At 40.6% G+C, this 20,987-nt stretch overlaps 1 protein-coding gene across 1 annotated transcript in view; it reads right to left on the bottom strand.

Moving 5' to 3' along the window:
• The window catches only part of SGK1 (serum/glucocorticoid regulated kinase 1), a 126,397-nt gene extending 119,831 nt beyond the window's left edge, over positions 1-6,566 (bottom strand). The window contains exon 1 of the mRNA XM_047758284.1: positions 5,845-6,566. Within this exon, the coding sequence (XP_047614240.1) occupies positions 5,845-5,913 (69 nt within the window). The 5' untranslated portion in view covers positions 5,914-6,566. The remainder of the gene's footprint in view (positions 1-5,844) is intronic.
• Positions 6,567-20,987: the final 14,421 nt, after the last annotated feature.

The raw sequence follows: 20,987 nt of genomic DNA, 5'->3' as shown, positions 1-20,987 counted from the left end.
GATTCTGGCTCCGCCTCTTTCTAGCACCATTACTTTCACTAGTTACTTAATGTCTCTGACCTTCAGTTTCCTTGGCTGTGAAATAATGCATAATGCAGCCATGTGAGGATTATACTAATAAAGTGCCACACTAGTAAACACTCAATAAAACTTAACCCTCTGAGAAGACATAAAGTGCTTCACATAAGAAAAGGACTTTTGTTATTGACGGCAGAAAGATGTTACCGCAATCCAGGTTCTTGTTTGCGCAGCTGAAGCATGAACTTCATGAACACACAGGCAGAAAGCAAGCAAAGTCTTTATTACAGGAAAGCCAAGAGCTCCCAGGGCTACTGTGAGGGGGGGAGACGAGCCCTCTCTCTCTGTTGTCCTATAGGGGTTTTTAGTCCCTTAATGATGGGCAGGGGGCACCAACATAGGGTCCTGAAAGATGCGGTTTTCTCTCATTGGCCTTGCCCAGTTACCTATTATCAGTCCTTGTCCAATATGGGTCTCAGTGGTGGAAATGTCCCATAAATCTGATGGTTTCTTTGCTCTTTTCTTCCCGTAAATTGTCACAGGGGATTAGGGATTAATGTCCATCTGGGCATAGGTACACTCCCTACAGTAAACAAGGCCTGTGGGGATGTTACTCCCTGGAGTCCTTAAGCCACAAATGTTAATCAATGGCCATACCAAAGAAGGCATCGAAGCCCCTGCTCCTGCACTCACTACCTGAGTTAATATTCTGCCTCACTATCACTCCAACCCATATGCTTTTTAGGGCTGCCAGTCTAGGTCTATGCCACAGCCACAGCAATGTGGGATCCGAGCTGCATCTGCAACGTACAACCAGCTCATAGTAATGCTGGTTCTTTAATCCAGTGATCGAGGCCAGGGATCAAACCCGAATCCTTATGGATACTAGTCAATTACGTTACCGCTGAGCCACAATGGGAACTCCCCCAATTCAAATGCTTTAAACAGACGTAATAGAATCGTAAAAGGAAATACATGTAAAGAGGCGCAGTTTATGGAATAGCGGTGGAAAATAACCACCTCAGAGGAGATGAATTTCATCTCTCAGCTCTGCGAAAGTCAGCATTATGATCAGGCTGAAACCTTTTGCTTTGTTCCAATCATTTGTAGAGGAAGGAAGAGGCGAGGGCCATCAGAACTCTTCATGTCAGAGTTCCCGTCGTGGCTCAGTGGTCAACAAATCCGACTAGGGACCATGAGGTTGCGGGTTTGATCCCTGGCCTTGCTCAGTGCGTTAAGGATCCGACGTTGCCGTGAGCTGTGGTGTGGGTCGCAGACTCGGGTCAGATTCCACGTTGCTGTGGCTGTGGTGTAGGCCAGCGTGTGGCCCTGGCGTAGGCCGGTGGCTACAGCTCTGATTAGACCCCTAGCCTGGGAACCTCCATGTGCCGAGGGAGCGGCCCTAGAAAAGGCAAAAAGACAAAAAAAAAAAAAAGAACTCTTCATATCTCCTCTGACCACACTGGATTGTTTAGCATCACAGACAGGCTGTACAGTGGTTAAGGACATGGACTCTGCCGCCAGGTGTTTTGATGCAAACCTTGACTCCGCCATGAACTGCTACTGTGTGATGTATGACTACTTCCTCCACCTCTGCCCATCTCACCTTCTTCATCTATGATATCAGGATAACAAAAGTGTATCCCTTTAGACATTTCCTGTTTGAGAAACTAAATATGTAATACTTAAGCCTCTTAAACGATGCTCAGCAATATTAGTGCCAAAGAAGTCATAGTTGTTATAAAATACATTGTTAGCAAAGAACAATGCAAGGGACTGTTCAAATCCGCAAAATCAGGACATACTGAGTCAAGACAAGTTTGACAAGAAGCGTCTTGTCAAGAGCTGGATTTTGCTCCTACTCTATTTGCTTAAAAAAAAAAAAAAAAGAATGAGGCATGAAGTACTGAACTAGTTTGAGAGCATAATAAAGATGAAAGCATACTTTATTTGGAAGTGAAGTGAAAACCGTACCTGTGAGGGGTGGCTTAGCCTCATTTCAATTTGAGTAGGTGATTCACCTGCCAGGTACTCAGTTTTCTCAAAACCTCCTTTCAAATAGGAGGTTAATGAAAGGATTTTTAAGGTTTATTCCAAATCCAAAATTCTATAGTGGAAAGTTAGCCTTTAAAATTTTACAAAAGAAGACGTAATTCTGTCTGCAGAAGTCTTTTTTACCTACCTAAGGTATTTCCAAAACATATTATCAGGTTGAAGGTAATTTCCAAAATATATTATCAGGTTGAAGATAATGTCATTTGCTGTCATTTCTGAGTCATAATGCAAGAATCTGAAGCATGAACAAATCTTTAAATCCATGAAAATGGATTATCTTTAAAAGTACAATTGATAACTTTTTAAGCTCTTGGACTGTGACAATAAAACTAGATAAGGACATTTTTTCCCATTCATCTTAACGTTTCAGAGACTCTAAGAATAAAACATGATCCATAGGCATGGGTTATCATTAACCCATAGAGAATGAAAGTAGAACTCTTATCGAGTTTAGCTTAACAATTTTCAACTAAATGAAATTAAGCTGATTTAGTTGCGCTTTGAAGACAAGAGGGTGGAAACCTTAAGACCAAAAGATTTGGAGGAACAAGCACCAGGACTGCCTTTCTTCAGATTGTGTTTCTAGAAGCTGGCTTCCCTAGTGCTGCCTCAGTTATACTGAGGATTGGAAAGGAAATTTGAGAGGCTTGTTGAATGGGGGTTGGCTGCCTTCATAGGTTTTATAAATTGGGGAATGGCAGGAGTTCCAGTCATGGCTCAGTGGTAATGAACCTGACTAGTACCCTTGAGAACGTGGGTTCCATCTCTGGCCTCACTCAGTGGGTAGGGGATCCTGTTGCAGACGAGGCTTGAATCCCACAGTGTTGCTGTGGCTGTGGTGTAGGCTGGCAGCTGCAGCTCCGATTGGTAGCCTGGGGACTTCCATATGCCACAGGCGCGGCCCTAAAAAGCCAAAAAAGATAAATCGATAAAATAAAAAAAAATGGGGAATGGCATAAAGATTTCATTTGGGGAAAAAAAGATTGTTAGAAAAAATAAAGAGTGGGAACATGGTTTGAAATATAAAGTGGATTCAGAGTATGGGATTTGGATCAAAGAAAGTTTCAATTTTGATTCTGCTACATTTTAGCTAAGTGATCTTGGGTTGGTTGTTCAATCTCTCCACCACACTTTGTACATTTAATAGCTTTTCTTACTACATAGGGTGACTATGAGGTTGAAATGAGCCAATACAGGTAAAGCATTCAACCCATAACTTCTAGAACATAGTAAACACTCAATAAATGGTGCCATACTTCCTCTTCTAAGTGAATGACAAGGTGAATCATCTATATTCCATTTTGGTGATCTTCTTATGTTCCTTTCGAAATGTCTCAGAGGCACAGGAAGCATGAAGATTTCTGCCATCAAAATTTGGGCCCAGACCTCTTTGTTTTTAGCAAGCCCTAAAAAATCTTGTTCCCCCCCAAGATCTATTAATGGTTTAACGTGGGCATCGGACAAAGATTCTCTTTGTAAGACTGTCTAGCTAGGTTAAAAATAAAATATGCAGAAATGCGTGGAACTTCAACAATAGAATATAAGAAAAATGGATTATTCTTAGCTGAAAACAAAGGCTAAATGTGTATGCAGATGCATAGAAAAGGTCTGGAAAGTATAGACCAACACGTAGCAAGAGTTACGAGTTACCGCTGGAGAAGGGAGGAAGATTAGGGAGGCGATGGGATTTACATGGGTGTTACCTTAATGCTTGGACACATTTATTTACATATTAGCTGTGTAATTAAAAACCCAGACCTAACAAAACAGAACAAAAAGCAAAGTCACATAAAAACTGAAAGGAACTTCTTCGGAAAAGCAAACTTATGGGCCAAAAAAAAAGGGCTTTATCCTTTGCGGTCATCTATGACTTGGCACAAATTCACTTTCTGCTTAGTTTCTGACCTTAAGAAGTAAGGACAACAGGAGGGGGCATTTCTGATCAGAAAGCCAGCAAGTGGAAGAGCCAGGGTCTAGGGCAAATATAAAGCAGCACACCAGGTATCTTGTTCTTTCTCTCTGAAAGTACTCAGATTAGACATCAGTGCCCTGGCTAGTTCTTTGCAAAATTCAAAACCTCCAGAGGCACCGACTGAAGATGATTTGTAAATTATGCTGTTAAGCAAAAAGAACCCAAATAGTAAACTAACAGGGTTTTTAGATTTCCATAACAAAGAAAATAAGAAAAACTTAAAAAAAAAAAAATCTACTTGACAGCTACTTGATTGATTAAAGATATCTGAGGAGATTACCAATGTCACCCTCACCCCTTCCCTTCTCCCATCAATTAAGAGAGTAAAGAGTTTAAATACTGGATTATGGGCCACAGCATTTTATTATCAGCAAAACATTTGTTTGGGAAGAAATATCTTGGCTACAGGGAAAGTGAAGAAAGATGGTAGTCTTGAGAAGTTGACTTGCTTTGATTCAGCTTAAGTCTCCTCTAGTGAGAGACCTTGCCCGGTGATGAGGCTCCCAGGAGCAGTGGCCAGGACAGGGTGGGTTTCGCTTTGGTTTTAATGCATATGTTTTGGCCCATGGACTTTCAGGAAGATTTTGCTTTACTGGTGAGAACTCAGTTACAGGCGTGTAAGAACCCGTGTCCGCCCTGTGGCTGGGCTTGACATGTCGTTTTCCAGCCCTGCCTTCCCAGCTTGCCCACTAGGTAAAGGCACCAGAGGTAGTCTAGCCCAGAGTGTAATTCAATGTGTTCTGCTGGTGGCTTAAGGAAGGGCTCTGTTTCAGGAATGACACAGAAGGACCTGAATGAAGGGACAGAAGAATGAATGAAAAGAGCCATTTTGATGGAATTGCCCTGGGTATTAAATGGGCTGGGGGAGCGAGGGGCTGGAGGACACGTCTTTTGCTGAAGAAACTCTCCATAAAAGTGTCAGTCATCAGTTACTTAACAATGATTCATTTCTTACCTCCCACTTGTGTACAAATTTGCAGATTTACGCAGATCTCCCGTGTGACCATTACAATGAACCAAGTTTCTTGTGAAACACACAAAACAGATTCCCCTCCTTTTTTTCCTTTTGCTCATTTACAAGCAATGTAAGGTTAAACCTCTTACAGGGAAGAACAGGGAATTTAAGAAATAAAAGTATACAGCTGCCTAACCCCGTATTATCACTTGAATTCAGACTGCCGACGAAAAGAAAGATGGTCCTACCAAGTAAAATTAAGGCAACTTGAAAGAGGATTTAAAATGCTGGATTCCATCATTTCTGTAAAAGGTCATTCTAGTCCTTTGCTATTTTTACCAAAGATAGAGACTCAGCAAGTTATTGGCTGGATGGATTTGGGAAGCCAGAAACTGCTGCTTCTGAGGAAGGAAGATGATAATGCAGCACTTGAGACTGAGTGAATGAAAGGTGTGAGAAAAGTTGAAGCCTTCAGAGATAAGACACAGCTAGCGCACACTGCTGAATTAGTCCTTGACTAAATTACTAGCCATAACTGTACCCAGGCCAATTCTTTTTGAAACTGCTTGCAGCCGTGTGGCTTTGATTGAGAAATGCCCATTCCCAGCTCAAACCCTCAAGACATCCCAGCCCAACCCCCTTCTCCCAAAGCCAGTCTTCTCAGGCACCCCCACCTACAGATTTGCATCAAGGCAGGTACATTTCCCAGCTGGACAGAGGCTACCAGAGACGCGGCTTCCATTCAAGGTTCTGCAACAAAACCTTAGGCTTACCTCCAGCAGGCAATCAAATGCATTTCAGACAAGAGCAGAAAACAAAAGAAACAAACAAAACCTGTCCTTACCCGCTTCTTAAAAAATTGGAAGGCTGAGCATTTCTTGACTGGGAATCCATTCATGTCTTTGTTTACCATTTTCCACAGTGGGGAGTTCACAGTTATAAATCCAGGGTGGCCCCCGCCTGGTCAGTGCATCTGGTTCCCGGTTTGCCTCCTGGAGATAGTTAACGAAGACCGAGCGGGATGGAGAATCTAGCGGGGCTCAGGTTTTCACTCACACATTCTGCAGCACCGGCTACTGCAGCAACCTCTCCCCACTCTCAGTTGCCAAGGGCAGTGGCTTTTCTCTTTCCATCATTGCTCCGACACGCAGGCATCACGGCTGCAGGACCCCGGGATGCAGCGGATTCCGGGGAGAGGCTCCAGCTGCTGCCAACTGGGAGAAGGGCACCCCCTGCGCGCCCCCAGCGCGCCCCCAGCTACCTGGCTGTTCTGCGGCGGGCGCGCTGGGAGAGTCGCTCTGCTCCAGGTGATGCGTTTCTGGAGGCTGCTGGAGAGGAGAGCTGTTTTTGATTGTGCAAGTTCCAGTGGGAGCTGTAGTTAAGCAGCTGAGAGAAGGAGTAAGAAAGAGCAGAAGCCAGAGGGAGGGAGGGAGGGAGGGAGAGCGGGAGAGCCGCGCCAGAAAAGCAGAGGGAGAGAGAAAGCGGCGCTGGAAGACGCACGATTCATGAATATCTGAGCAGCTGATGGAGAGAAGGCACCAGCTCCGGACACACTGAAAAGCAGTTGACTCCCCTTAGAAGGGTTACTTTAATCGTTTTCTTTTCTTTTTTTGTTGTTAGGACCATTTACATCAGACTTTCATGTGAAATGCAGGATGTTTTTTATTTTAGGCTCATTGAAATTCTGTTGATATGGATTCCTGGGGGAAAAAGCCTCTCAATAGAAATTTAATCAGATGCATTCCTGATCTGGCCAAATGTAGAGAAAAAGGAAATAAAGTGCAAGTGTAGGTGTAACAATAGATGGTCTCTCACTATGTACAACCTTTCTAGCATCCTCTTCCTACTTGTCACAATATACTGGGCAACTGTGAACGTAATTGTGTGTGTGTTTTCCACTACAGAAGCCTGCTTTAAAAAGGACACAATGAACATATATACAAAGTGTTTTATGCAAAAACCACAAAGAGTATTACCGAAAAGTATTCCCGAATGCATTCAATGGAGAGGAAGGATTCCCAGTGAGTAAGAGAGGAAAGCATTTTGTCTATCAAGTGAAAAATCTACCCCTCCAAATTTTTACTCATGTTACTCTTTGCACATTAAATCCATTTTAAAAAGCCATGTAATTTGTGTGTGGTCTGTTTTTCCATTTTTACTTTGTTGGTATTTTATGGGGGGGGTTGTAACAGAGTTGATAGCTAAATAGAGAAAGCAAAGAAAATAATCTTGGCTTCTGATTGGGCACTGCTATGACATCTGTGTGTGGCTTTCTGCCAGTTGCCTGACCTCACAGTGCCTCTCAGACGGTGCCTCATCCATGAAATAGAGGCAGTCGTGCACTCATTCATTCACGCATTCATTTATTTAGCCATTTACTTGTTTGCTGTGTCATTCCACATATCCATTAAATCAAATCCAAATGTAGCAAGTGTCCCAGGTTGTAGAGCTTTTTCAATGTCACTACAGAGGAATGAAATCAATACGTAAGGGAAAGACACCAAGTCTACCTGATCACAGCCAACTCATTGAAAACAGCAGACCTAACACTTAACATGTTTATATGACAGTCTACGTCAAGGAGAGAAACATACAGCTTAAGTGGGGAAGAGAGGCATTGATTTCATTGAATTGGGGCATCAGTCTTTAGAGCTGGACCAGGTATTTTGGGGAATAACAATGAAATCCTGTCAGCTAAATGCTTTGAGATTTCCGAAAGAAAATGCAGCACAACCAAATGACTGAGCCTTATGATTGAGAGAAAATGAAATATTCATTGTGGAGAAATACGTTAAGTAGATCAAGATGCAAGGGGATGTTTTATTTAATCTCCAACATCGATAGCTCTTTGTGGTTCTTCTAAAGAGTTCATATAAAATTCCAGCAGTTCAAAGAGAATTTTTGAGACTGGTAGGAATGTCCTCTATCATGATGATGGAGGAGGTTATGTGACTATGCATTTGTTAAAACTCCTTAGACTTTATATACGATCAAGGAACATTTTGCTATATGTAAATGATAGTTCAGTAAACCTGATTTTGAAAGATCATGGCCATTCAGATGCTGTCCTGTTTCTCGCCCCTCCCCTAAAAGTGTTTTAATAGATATTGAGCTTGAGAAATATACCAGGGCCTCTCTAAACTTTCTGTTGGAAGTGGGAGCTAGGGCCCTTGCCTTGGCACCACACTGCCAAGAATGCACACTGGTTTAAGCGCAGTGTGTGTTTATTTGGGGTGGAGAGGAGATGGCTAAGAGAAACCAGGGAGGAGGAGGTGGGGAAGATAAAGTTAAATCCTACCCCTCCTCCTCATTGTATGCCACCCCTTGGAGATGCTGTCACTATCACTGAGTTTATGTTAGATCCTACCGGAAGGTCCTGCAAATACAAATATCAATAGTATCTGTCTCTAAGGAAGTCTCAGACTAGTGGAGAAGCACACACTGTTAGAAGAATGGTGTATTGTTACATGTGTTCAAGTGTTAACCTCACCGTGGTTAGGAGGGATGGCAGCATGCCTAAGAGTGGAAGGCCCAGGAGGTTTTCCTCAAAGTTCGTGTAGAGCCTTAAAGACTGAGTAGAGGTCAGTCAGGTGGAGGAGGAAAAGCACAGGGCAGGGGTTCTGATCAGATCAGAGAGATTGATCTGGGATGATATTCTGGTCTCTGTAATAATCGAGCCAAGTGTTAATGGCACTGTGTTGGCTGCTCAGGGAAAAGATAGTATCTCTCATCTCACTACTACCTTTATTTCCATAAAGAAATCTGCCTGGAGGTCACATCATGGCTCAGGGGTAACAAATCTGACTAGCATCCATGAGGACGCAGGTTGGATCCCTGGCCTTGCTCTGTGGGCTAAGAATCTGGCATTGTCATGAGCTGTGGTGTAGGTCGAAGACTTGGCTCTGATCCTGAGTTGCTGTGGTTGTGGTGTAGGCCAATAGCTACAGGTCCTATACGACCCTTAGCATGGGAACTTCCATATGCCTTGACACCCAAGGCCCTAAAGAGAAAAAAAAAAAAAAAAAAAAAAAGAAAAAAAGAAAAAGAAAGCTTCCTGCTGTTAGGCCCAGAAGGACTCTTCTTTACTAAGTGTCTCTTTTACCAAAAAAAAAAAAAAAAAAAAAGACATTAACCATGCTTATTCATTTCTGACAAATCTTTTTGATTAAAAACTCCCATGTTAAAAAGAATCCCATGGAGTACCCATTGCGGCTCAGTGGTAATAAACCTGACTAGTATCCATGAGAACACGGGTTCGAACCCTGGCCCTGCTCAGTGGGTTAAGGATCTGGCATTGCTGTGAGTTTTGATGTATGTTGCAGAAGTGGCTTGGATCTGGTGTTGCTATGGCTGTGGCATAGGCTGGCAGCTGCAGGTCCAGTTTGACTCCCAGCCTGGGAACTTACATATGCTGCAGGTGAGGCTCTGAAAAGATTAAAAAAAAAAAAAGTAAAAAATATAAAAATAAAAAGAATCCCTTGATCCCCCATTTGCTTTTTTTGTAGTATATTTATTTTTCTTCCCAAGAATAAGGTTTAAACTGTAACACAAAGAATAAAATAAAGTAACTGGGTGGGACTAACTACCAATGTATGCAAGACATGGAGAGCGGCTGTGTTGATTTGGAAAATATGTTTACTCACCTCCCTTCTCTAATTGTGTGACCTTGAACAAGTCCCTTCAACTCCCTGAGCCTCATTTTCTTCATCTGTAAAATAAGAATAACAAAATGCATCCTGTCTACCTCATAAGGCAATGGTCAATCTCAAAACTTGTTTAAAAATTTTTTGAGGTTGGGAGTTCCCATTGTGGCGCAGTGGTTAAGGAATCCACCTAGGAACCATGAGGCTTTTGGGTTCAATCCCTGGCCTTGCCCAGTGGGTTAAGGATCCTGCCTTGCCGGTAAGCTGTGGTGTAGGTCGCAGATGCGGCTTGGATCCTGCATTGCTGGGGCTCTGGTGCAGGCCAGTGGCTACAGCTCCAACTAGACCCCCTAGGCTGGGAACCTCCACATGCCACAGGAAGTGGCCCTAGAAGAGGCAAAAAAAAAATTTTTTTTTTTGAGGTATACTTGATATACAATGTGTTAGTTTCAGGTGGGCAGCAAAGTAATTCAGTCATATATATATATGTTCTTCATATTTCTTTCCATCATAGGATACTACAAGATATGGAGTATAGTTCTCTGTGCTATACAGTAGGCCCTTGTTGATTGTCTATTTTACACATGGTTCTGTGGATATGTTAATCCCAAACTCCTAATTTATCCCTCCCCTCTCTTTCTCCTTTGGTACCATACATTTGTCTTTGTTTGTGCATCTCTTTATGTTTTGTAAATAAGTTCACTTATATCTTTTTATAGATTCCACATATAAGTGATATTATGTGATATTCATCTTTGCCTTATTTCATTTAGTATGATAATCTCGAGGTCTATCCATGTGGCTATAAAAGTATCAAACTATATGTTAAAGGGCTTTATAAAATAATACATAACTCTACATTTTTGTTTTACTAAAGCAAGAGTACATTTTTAGAAAGTTTATATTTCCATAGATTAAAATGTTTTTGTGTCATGCCCTTAACTATTAAATGGAATGGGAAATTATTTTCTATAGCAACCTGAAAAACACAAAAGATGATAAACAACAAAATATTTGTCTAGTGACAAATGTCCCTAAGGAGAAAAGGACGCAAATAGACTACACAATGAGAAATGTTTCACATTCCTCTTTAGCCCAGATAAATTGATCATATGCTTAAAACTCCAGCCACAGTGGTAGTGATGTATGAAATCAGGAATTAGGGGAGTTCCCGCCGTGGCTCAAGGGTTAACGAATCCGACTAAGAACGATGAGGCTGTGGGTTCAATCCCAGGCCTTGCTCAGTGGGTTAAGGATCCAGCGTTGCTGTGAGCTGTGGTGTAGGTCGCAGACGCGGCTCAGATCTGGTGTTGCTGTGGCTGTGGCGTAGACCAGTGGCTATAGCTCTGATTAGACCCCTAGCCTGGGAACCTCCCTATGCCGGGGGTGCAGCCCTAAAAAAGACCAAAAAAAAATAAAAAAGTAAAAAGGCCTGCATTTGCCTTGGCATGTAATAATATTTTAATTCTCATTTAAGACACTTGATTTTTTTTTCCAGGGATATAGTATTAGCCAGATCACCAGATAAGCTGAATTTTTACTTATCTCTATTACCTGAACAGTTTTTAGATGGAAGCACAAAATTTAATTTCTTAGCTCAAGAGAATCTGTAGCAGCTGATTAAAAATTCATGCCGCCTCCATATATTCCTGTTACTTGCTTTTTACCTGGGCCTGCTCACCCCCGCAGGCACCCACATGCACACAGATTTCTCTTTCTTTTTTCTTTTTCTCTCATTGGTTTGATATAATAAGATATCAAACATATTTATGACATAATCTCTTCTGACATGAAGGGATAAAGAATCGGAATCTGGGATTAACAGATGCCAACTATTGCCTTTGGAATGGATAAGCAATGAGATCCTTCTGTATAGCTTTGGGAATTATGTCTAGTCACTTATGATGGACCATGATAATGTGAGAAAAAAATGTATACATGTATGTGTGACTGGGTCACCTTGCTGTACAGTAAAAAATTGACAGAACACTGTAAACTAGCTATAATGGAAAAAATAAAAATCATTATTAAAAAAAAAGAAAGAAAGAAATCAGCTCTTTCCTGTGACAATGTGACAATATGTAGCCCAAGGGGACAAATCAATTTTGTTAGTCACTGTTCATTTGAATATTAGTGATAATTCATTCAACATAAACAGTGAATTTTATAGCTCTTCTAGGTTTCACATTTACACATATATGTCTATTTCCTCATTTAAATGATTCGTGGGATTTAGAACCTGCAGATTACTTATTTTAAAGAAAATTTATCCGTCAGACTCCCTTTAGACTTGACTGTCCTTTTTACAGTGCTCTCTTCTCTCGTTAGTCACGATATTTTCAACATGTAGTGAGACTTAGTCATTGTGTAAATCTAAATTGACAGAGACCAGGAAAACATACAAATAAATACTCCCATGTGTGCACAAGTACACACTCAGCGGGAACAAATAGAGCAGGTCAGAGCACTCTGCAAAAGTCATTATCATCTATGAATTAGATTGCCTTCTGAATGACTTTGAGAAATGAAGTAGAAACTCTAGATGGTAATAGATTTTACAGCCTTTTTTTTTAAGATGTAATGGGCGGGGTATTTTGAGCAATTTCTCTCTTTCTTTCAGCATTCAACCTTTAATATTAAGTTCAATACAATTCCTAAAAATGAGGTCAGAAGTCATATTTTCAATTTGATTTACCCAAAAGATGTTCATTAGCTACTTCTCTATGTGAAGCCCAAGTGAACCATGGCATGGAGAGCTCTTCCCATCAGCCCACTGGCCATGTGGTATATGTGATGCAAAAGGCTATCGGAATTGGTATTGATTGAGAAGATGCTAGAGGGAAGTGAGTAGCCTGTACCAGAGTTCTGTTTCCTCCATTTGATGAGCATGATCTTTGGTTTTATCTCTATGTGCACCATGAAATGAAAAGCTGTGTCATTTTCTCAGATAATTCGAATCAGCTGAGGATGGCAGAGAAGGGAGCGTGAACTGGCTAGATAGGTCCAGTGGCAGGATTGGACCCAGCAGAGACAAAGAACCAGCAGCCTCACATCCTGGTATTCTAGAAAATTCTGTATGTGATTGGCTTCAGTTTGAAAGTCTCTCAAAGTTTATCCGGGGTTTATCAGGGTTTTTAAAATTATGCTTATTTAAATTGAACCCATTTTCATCTCCTCTGGCTAATTCTATTTTCAAGGGAAATCAGCCACCATGAATGTAATGTCAACTCAAGATAATTGGAGAAACAATAATAAGCATTGAAACAAATAAGATCTCCCCTCCAGCTAATACGGTTTGGTAGAGTTTGCATGGTTTTATGTAGATGGATTTAAATTCTGCCTCTAAGACTTACTAGTTCTGTGACCCCAGGCAAGCTAAAAATAAACATAATTCTACTGATCCAATTGATTGGTTGTGAAAATGAAAGGAGATTTAACACACCCACATACATATATGTATATCTATGTATGTTCATATCTGCGTATTACAATTTATTTTGTTTTGTTTTGTTTTATTTTATTTTATTTTATTTTATTTTATTTTATTTTATTTTATTTTTAGGGATCCACTTGATGGGATCAAACAGTGATGGTCCAATCCAGTTTGTATCATCTGTGGGAAGTTGCTAGACTTTGAAATATGCTATCCTTAGCCCTACCTAATCACTCTGCTGGCAGTTACTAAAATTGGTAAAAAAGTAATTTTTGAAAGGTTTAGAGACCAAGGGTTTTTTTGTTTTTGCTTTTTGTTTTTGTTTTTGTTTTGTTTTTTTGCTTTTTAGGGAAGCATCTGCAGCATATGGAAGTTCCTGGGCTGGGGGTCGAACTGGAGCTGCAGCTGCATGCCACAACCATAGCAATGCAGGATCCAAGCCTCGTCGGCAACCTATGCCACAATTTGCAGCAATGCCAGATCCTTAACCCACTGAGTGAGACTAGAGATTGAACCCGCATCCTCAAGAACACTATGTCAGGTTCTTAACCAGCTGAGTCCCCATGGGAACTCTACGTATGACAATTGTAAACATGGTTGCTGCTGTCTCAATTCTGCCCTCATGAAACTGTCTCACTGGGAGCCCTGAGCCACCCTGTAGGAAGTTCCACTGAAGCCCAAAGATCACAGTGATATGAGAAAGCCCAAGCTACAGAAAGAAGCCAGGGAGAGGCCCTCTGATGGGTGGTCTCACCTGAGCCCAGACTTCAAGTCCTCCCAGCCCTGGAACCAGGCATGTGAGTGGAAATACTTCAGATAATTCCAGCCCTAAAGCATTTGAGTCACCTCATCTGTTTGAGACTTTTCAGCTGAGGTCGCAGACTTTCTGGAGCAGAGACAGAATTTGTGAGCATAACAAGATGGTGGTGTTGTATGTTACTAAGTTTGAAGCAGGTTATTACACAGCTAGAGATACATACATATCTCTGTGCGTACTCATCTCCTCACCTCTGGGAACATGGTGCATACTTAATAAGGAAGAGCACAGGGAGATCCTTAATACCAAAAGAAATGTTCAGTTAGTCATGGTTAACAATTTGGATGAAGAATCTTTATTTTATTTTTTAAATTTTTTTGCTTTTTAGGGCCACATCTATAGCACACAAAATTTCCTGGACTAGGGGTCCATTCAGATCCTCAGCTGCCAGCCTACACCACAGCCACAGCAACATGGCATCTGAGCCCCGTCTGTGACCTATACCCGTCTACGGCAACACTGGATCCTTAATCCACTGAGCGAGGCCAGAGATTGAACCCTCAGGTCCTCATGGATACTAGTCGGGTTCGTTACTGCTGAGCCATGACGGGAACTCCTGGATGAAGAATCTTTAAATATATATCAGTAATTGGTGAAGAAGTTGATGGATGCTGCACTCTTTTAGGAAATATTATCTTTTGAGTTTTGTAGATTGTTTTTGTCTTCATCAGCTTAAGGGACTATTGCAAAATACCTTTGGCTGGGTGGCTTAAACAATAGCAATTTATTTCCTTACCATTCTGGAGGCTACGATTCCAAGATCAAGTTGCCAGCGTGGTGAGTTTCTGGCAAGATCTCTCCTCTTGGCTTGTAGATGGCTGCCTTCTTGCTGTGTCCTCATAAGGCAGGAGGAGGGAGAGGAAGAGCAAGCCCTTTGGTGTCTTTTCTTAATAGGGGCACTTATCTCATGAGAACCCTAATTATCTCTCAAAGGCCCTATCTCCACATATTGTCACATTGGGGGTTAGACTTCAACATTATGAATTTTGGGGACACACAATTCAATCCCTAGCAGCTATTTTGTGTTGTGGAATAATTTCTAGTACTGATGTGCTCCCATATCAATTCTAAAAAGTCCCTATTACTATATTGCTTACCTATTAAGTAATAGGTGAGGAAAGTTATCAAAATTCATGTCAATATGCGTGACAAAGAGTTGATGTAACTTCCGTAAAAAAAAATCTTCTACAAATTTATAAGAAATAAACTTAATAGAAAAGAAGCCTAGAATATAGAAAGCATATTAGCAAAGAGAGAATGCAAAAGTATGAAAACATATGTAAATAAACATATGTAAAGATGCTAACATTTCTGGTAATTAGGAAAATGTAATTTAAAATAACAAGATACTGTTTTTCACTTAGTCTGGAAAATATTAAAAAGAAGTTATATAGTCGAAGCAGTCATGACTCTGGGGAAACAGGTACTTTCTTATAATTGGGGAGAGTATGAATATTTTTGAAAATAAATTAGCAATATTTATACAAAATTGAAGTGTGCCTATCCACTGATTTAGCAATGTTCTAAGAATAAACTCTTTGAAAATATACACACCAGTCTGCAAGACTCTCTATATAGAAGTATCTATTATAAGATTGATTGTAATAAGAATTGGGAGAAATATGACATAATTAAGTGACTTAGATATACAAAAGAATATCATGCAGCTATTTAGAAGTATGAATTAAAAAACATATAATGTATTGTCAGATTAAAAAAGGTATAATCCTACTATTTTCTAAAGAACAAAAAACTTATTTTTGTCAAGCATAGAGAAAGGGATAGATAGCTATACACCAAAAAGCTGAAATTGATTACCTTACAAGATAAACCAGGAACACAATTAGATTTTTCCTTTATAAACTTCTACAGTGTAGTACTTATTACAACAAGCACTTCTTACAATAAAGTTGAAAAAACATCAAAAATCCTATGCCATACCAAATGTATCCAGTTCATCCTATTTTTTTATCAGATAATTGGCTTCCTTTCTTTGAAAGCTTCCATATATTCATCTCTGACAATGTACTTCATAGATTTTAGGTGCTATGCTTGGTGGTAGGACATTTACAAAGGATAGTGTTTGATCACAGCCAGAACCTAGAATTGCAGAAAGTAACAGAGCATTGCAGGGGAACTTAGAGATCTTTTGGTCAAACCCTTCATTCTATAGATGATGATATTGAGGCCCAGAGGGAGACTGACTTGCCCAATATTATATCATAGTTAATGACATTCTCATTTTGAGTCTGGCTAATCACAGGTATATATGAAATCTACCCAAAGAGTACCCAAAAGAAAAGATATAGCGAAATGTATCCATCAAGCAATAGAACAGCAGGTATTCACTGGCAGTCCAATCATTACTTAGGCACTGGGTTCAGGACTAAGCATCTGTCACATTTCTTTAGGCTTTGACTCATTATTTCTAGACCCAGCCTTTGGCCTCTTTAACAAATTTGCGTGAAGAGTTGCAGCTCCTCCTCTTTACTGACTACTCTTTTTCTTTTCCTTTACTGATTACAAAATCAGTCAAACAACCTCTCCCTATAAGTAACCTTCTTAATCAAAAGAGATAAACTCAGACAAACAGGATTCTGGTAAGCGATTGAGAATTTAATCGAACTTGCGTCATAAGATTTTCATGAAACGTGGTCCCTAAGCTCCTAAAGAGATCTGTAAAGATTTAGATGGAAGGATTAGACTTTTTCAGATGGGATGGGAAAATAACCTTTAGTTCAAATTATAATAATGTATTTGGAAGAGAAGCTGGCTGCTTTGGTAAACTGGATACTTTGGGAAGTTATGTGCAATCAGAAATCACTTGAGCTGTGAAAGGTCAGCTATTGGAAATGGTTAAACACATTTTAGTGGCTGTGTTTCTCATTTGATTTGGCTGTTCCTGCTACACTGTCATGTCTCCAAAGTGAAGACTTGACATTTGGACAGAAGCTGTTGAACTGTGTGAGGAAAGCCCAGTATGTTCTTCTAAAATTTTCCTATTTATTTATTTATAGTTTTAAAATGCCTATTCCTTATCTAGCCTATCATTTTATATTTCTATTTTTAATTTTTAATATAGGGTTTTACTATAGAGTTCTGCCTAGAATCCCTTCTCGGCTTTAGTTGAACAAAATACCAATATTTTAGCTTTTCTGGAAGGGCTCAAAGTGGAATACTTCTATTTTTATCCAGTGTGCCCTATTTTTATAATAAAATGGACCGCTGAAAGGCTTTTAAAGTGTAATATAAATTTGGGTTTTATTGCCAGGCATTCTAGATAGTGTGCAAACTTGAAATCTTAAGGAAAATAAAACTTCTATTTCTTTCTTTCTTTTTTTTTTTTTGTCTTTTTGCCTTTTCTAGGGCTGCTGCCACGGCATATGAAGTTTCCCAGGCTAGGGGCCTAATCGGAGCTACAACTGTTGTCCTATGCCAGAGACAGCAATGCAGGATCTGAGCTGCGTCTGCAACCTACACCACAGCTCACGGCAACGCCAGATCCTTAACCCACTGAGCAAGGGCAGGGACCGAACCTGCAACCTCATGGTTCCTAGTCGGATTCGTTAACCACTGCACCATGACGGGAACTCCAAAACTTCTAATTTCTAAGGGTCTACATGTGAAGTGGTATTTGTTTAGTCTACCGATATAAATCACCACTATTTGGGTGAGGAAGGAGATACAGTCTAAATGAAAGACAATGAGTTTCACCTCTTTATCTCAAGGATTCAATATATATATATATATATATTTAAATCAACATCAGAGTAATAGTGAAACAATGGATTATTGTACTAGAGGTAGTGGGGTCTAATGGCTAAGAATGATAACACCCACCTTTGAATATCTTCACCATTTCCTAGCTCTGTTATGTGGGACCCATGATTTAAGCCTTCCAAGCTTGTTTCTGGAATTTAAAGATGAGATAATAGTGGTACCTATCTCTTTGAGTTCTTAAAATAATTGAAAGGTACCTGTGAATTGTTTAACAGGGTGCTTTGCATACTGTATGAAATCAGTAAGGGCTGGCTATTGTTACTGTTAACTGAAAACATTCAGAGAGGACGTTCTCATTGAAACCGGTGGCTACAAAAAAGCATTCAGAACAAGGGAGGCAGGATGTATCCTGAGTGTTCCGTTGGGGGCTGGACAGTTTTTTTTTTTTTTTTTTTTCGCATGTGTAAGTTCCCAGGCTAGGAGTAGAATCAGAGCTACAGCTGCCAGCCTATGCCATAGCCATGACAACATGACAGCTTGGGATCTGAGCAGCATCTGTGACCTACACAACAGCTCACGGCAATGCCTGATCTTTAACCCACTGATCAAGGCCAGGGATCGAACCTGCATCCTCATGGATATTAGCTAAGGTCGTTACTGCTGAGCCACAACAGGAACTCTGTTTGCTTGTTTGTTTGTTTGTTTTTGTCAACAGTGGGAACTCTTGGACTGTACGTTCATGGGACTGTGGACCTAGTTTCCAGAGGGTTCTGAGGATATTAACCCAAAGCAATCATTTGCAAGTAAAAATTTTCTTTGTCATGTTTTATCCTTTGAAAAATTCATGCGAATTTCATATTATATTCTATAATACACACTTGTAGGTGTTAACGTAAGAGCAATACATTCCAAATTCTCAAGTACAATTTCTGCTCCTAGGGGCTGAGACCTACTTCTTCTGTGGCTTTTGGCACTTTGTCCTTTATGCCAGATGGAGAAACACAAGGGGGGATGAAAAAGAAGTCACATGCCGGCTGGAGGCAGGAGTTTATGTTGGACCTGGGGATAACTTTATAAAAAGGATGTTAAATGCAATATTCTAGTAGCATCCACCACAGTAGGTACTACATTGTGAGTGCTTTATAACTACCAGACACTGGGTTAGGCACTTTATAAACATTTCATTAAATCCTCACAATATCTGTGCACCAGCTGCTATTGTCTGCCTTTGTGGAGGAGAACATAGCAGTGGAAAGATGGGAGTTCAGAGGCAATGAGACTAGGATGTTAATGGGTCTGATTTTGATGTGATGATAATTTGGTGCAAGAGGGTAGCCATGCAAAGTCTTAAAAACACATTTTGGAGTTCCCATTGTGACACAGAGGAAACAAATCCAAGTATCCGTGAGGATGCGGGTTTGATCCCTAGCCTCACTGGGTGGGTTAGGGATCCCACGTTGCTGTGAGCTGTGGTATATAGGTCAAAGATGCGGCTCAGATCCTGAGTTGCTGTGGTTGTGGCTGGAACTGTAGCATGGGCCGGCAGCTATAGCTCCAATTCGACCCTAGCCTGGGAACTTCCATGTGCTTCAAGTGCAGCCCTAAAAAGCAAAAAAAAAAAAAAAAAAAAAGCACGTGTTTTATTTTTTTCACTCAACAAAGATGTATTGAATGTCTGCTATACACCTGACAATGGTGAATAAGACACTATTGTTGCTTCAAAGCTGGACAGAAAGTTTGACTGGCAACCCTGGGCCTGTATGATGATTTTGGTGATAATACATCCAGGATGTCTGGGAGCCCATAGGCGGTGACTTTGAGGATCTAGAGTATCTTTCATAGACATGGAGAGATGTTTTGAAGAATAGGGTTTTTTTTTTTTTTTTTTGTCTTTTTGCCTTTTCTAGGGCCACTCCCGTGGTATATGGAGGTTTCCAGGCTAGGTGTCAAATCGGAGCTGTAACCATTGGCCTACACCAGAGCCACAGCAACTCGGGATCGGAGCTGCATCTGCGACCTACACCACAGCTCACGGCAACGCCAGATCCTTAACCCAGTGATTGAGGCCAGGGATCAAACCTGCAACCTCATGGTTCCTAGTCAGATTCGCTAACCACTGAGCCACCACGGGAACTCCGAAGAATAGAATTTTTAATTGAATGCAGGGCATGATAGAACGTGATGGTGGCTAAAAACAAAGACTCTGATGACAGATTACTTGGGTTTAATTCTTCCCTCTTCACTGAGTTCTAGCAATGTGACCTGGAAAAAGTTACTTAATTCAGTTCTTTAGTTTCCTCATCTCAAAATGGAGATGAAAATATATTACCCCATAGAGTTTTTGTGAAGATTGAAATGAGTCAGTATATGAATTTTGAAATATGTCCTCACCCGTGAGAAGTTTTGGGCAATTATTTGCTTGTTGCTATGGGAAGTTGAAAGAGAGGGAAGTTATGCAAACACGCAACGAGCTGGTGCTTACAGACATGTTCATCAAAGAATCAGTATTTTTGAGGTTTTTCTCACTGTTATAGACCTCCCATCCTCGCCCTAATGTTTAGGCCAGGTCAAAACTTGAATCTTGTTAGGGGCTAGGTTGGCTAAGGAACTGAGTGAGTCTGTCAGGGACTGAGGTGACTGGGGCCCCCTGAAAAGGGGGCTGCTACTCAGCCCCAGCAAATTGTCACCCATGGAAATGACAGTCTGGGGATGCTGGATCTTCTGACATTTTAGAGAAACTGAACAACCATATATTTATGAAAAATTTTTCTAATTTTTAAAACTCTCTCGAGAGACAAAAAAAATTGTGTGTAGGCTGGGTCCATCCTTTTGAGGCCTCTTGCTAGGTTTATGGTTGCCTCTGGGAATATATAATAGCTTTTTCTTTCAAATTTCCTACCAAAAAAAGAGGAATAGAGAAGTTGATGGACTCTGGGAAGATAATTTCAAAAAGGCTGTGGGTTTCTCAAGTCTGGGCCCTGGGGCCATCCAGGCAGAGTAGCTTTTCCACATAGTGTAAACTGGGGTAGAACTGTGAGTGTGTGTGTATGTGTGTGTGTGTGTGTCTAGGGAGCTGGTTATTAAATGCCCTGCAGATGGTGGCATTTATTGTACTCTTAGTGTCAGAGAACAACTCACACTGGTTACACATGTAAATGACTATTTTTAGTACCATTCAGATGCTTATCGCTTTATCCTCAGACATACTCTTCAATATGGAAGAACCAAATGTAGCTAAAAGGGATGACATTTATTGATAACTTATGTGAAAAGTAACATTTCAGACTGTAATTTCAACGAAGATGCATTCTACAACCACTGAGCATCAAGCATCTGGTCCTATTTGTGACAAACACTGTGACTATGTTGGGGTT

The sequence above is a fragment of the Phacochoerus africanus genome, chromosome 2, assembly GCF_016906955.1.
Source record: "Phacochoerus africanus isolate WHEZ1 chromosome 2, ROS_Pafr_v1, whole genome shotgun sequence".
Classification (NCBI taxonomy): domain Eukaryota; kingdom Metazoa; phylum Chordata; class Mammalia; order Artiodactyla; family Suidae; genus Phacochoerus; species Phacochoerus africanus.
Note: the sequence above shows the minus strand (reverse complement) of the source record. Positions and strands in the feature narration are given on the sequence as shown.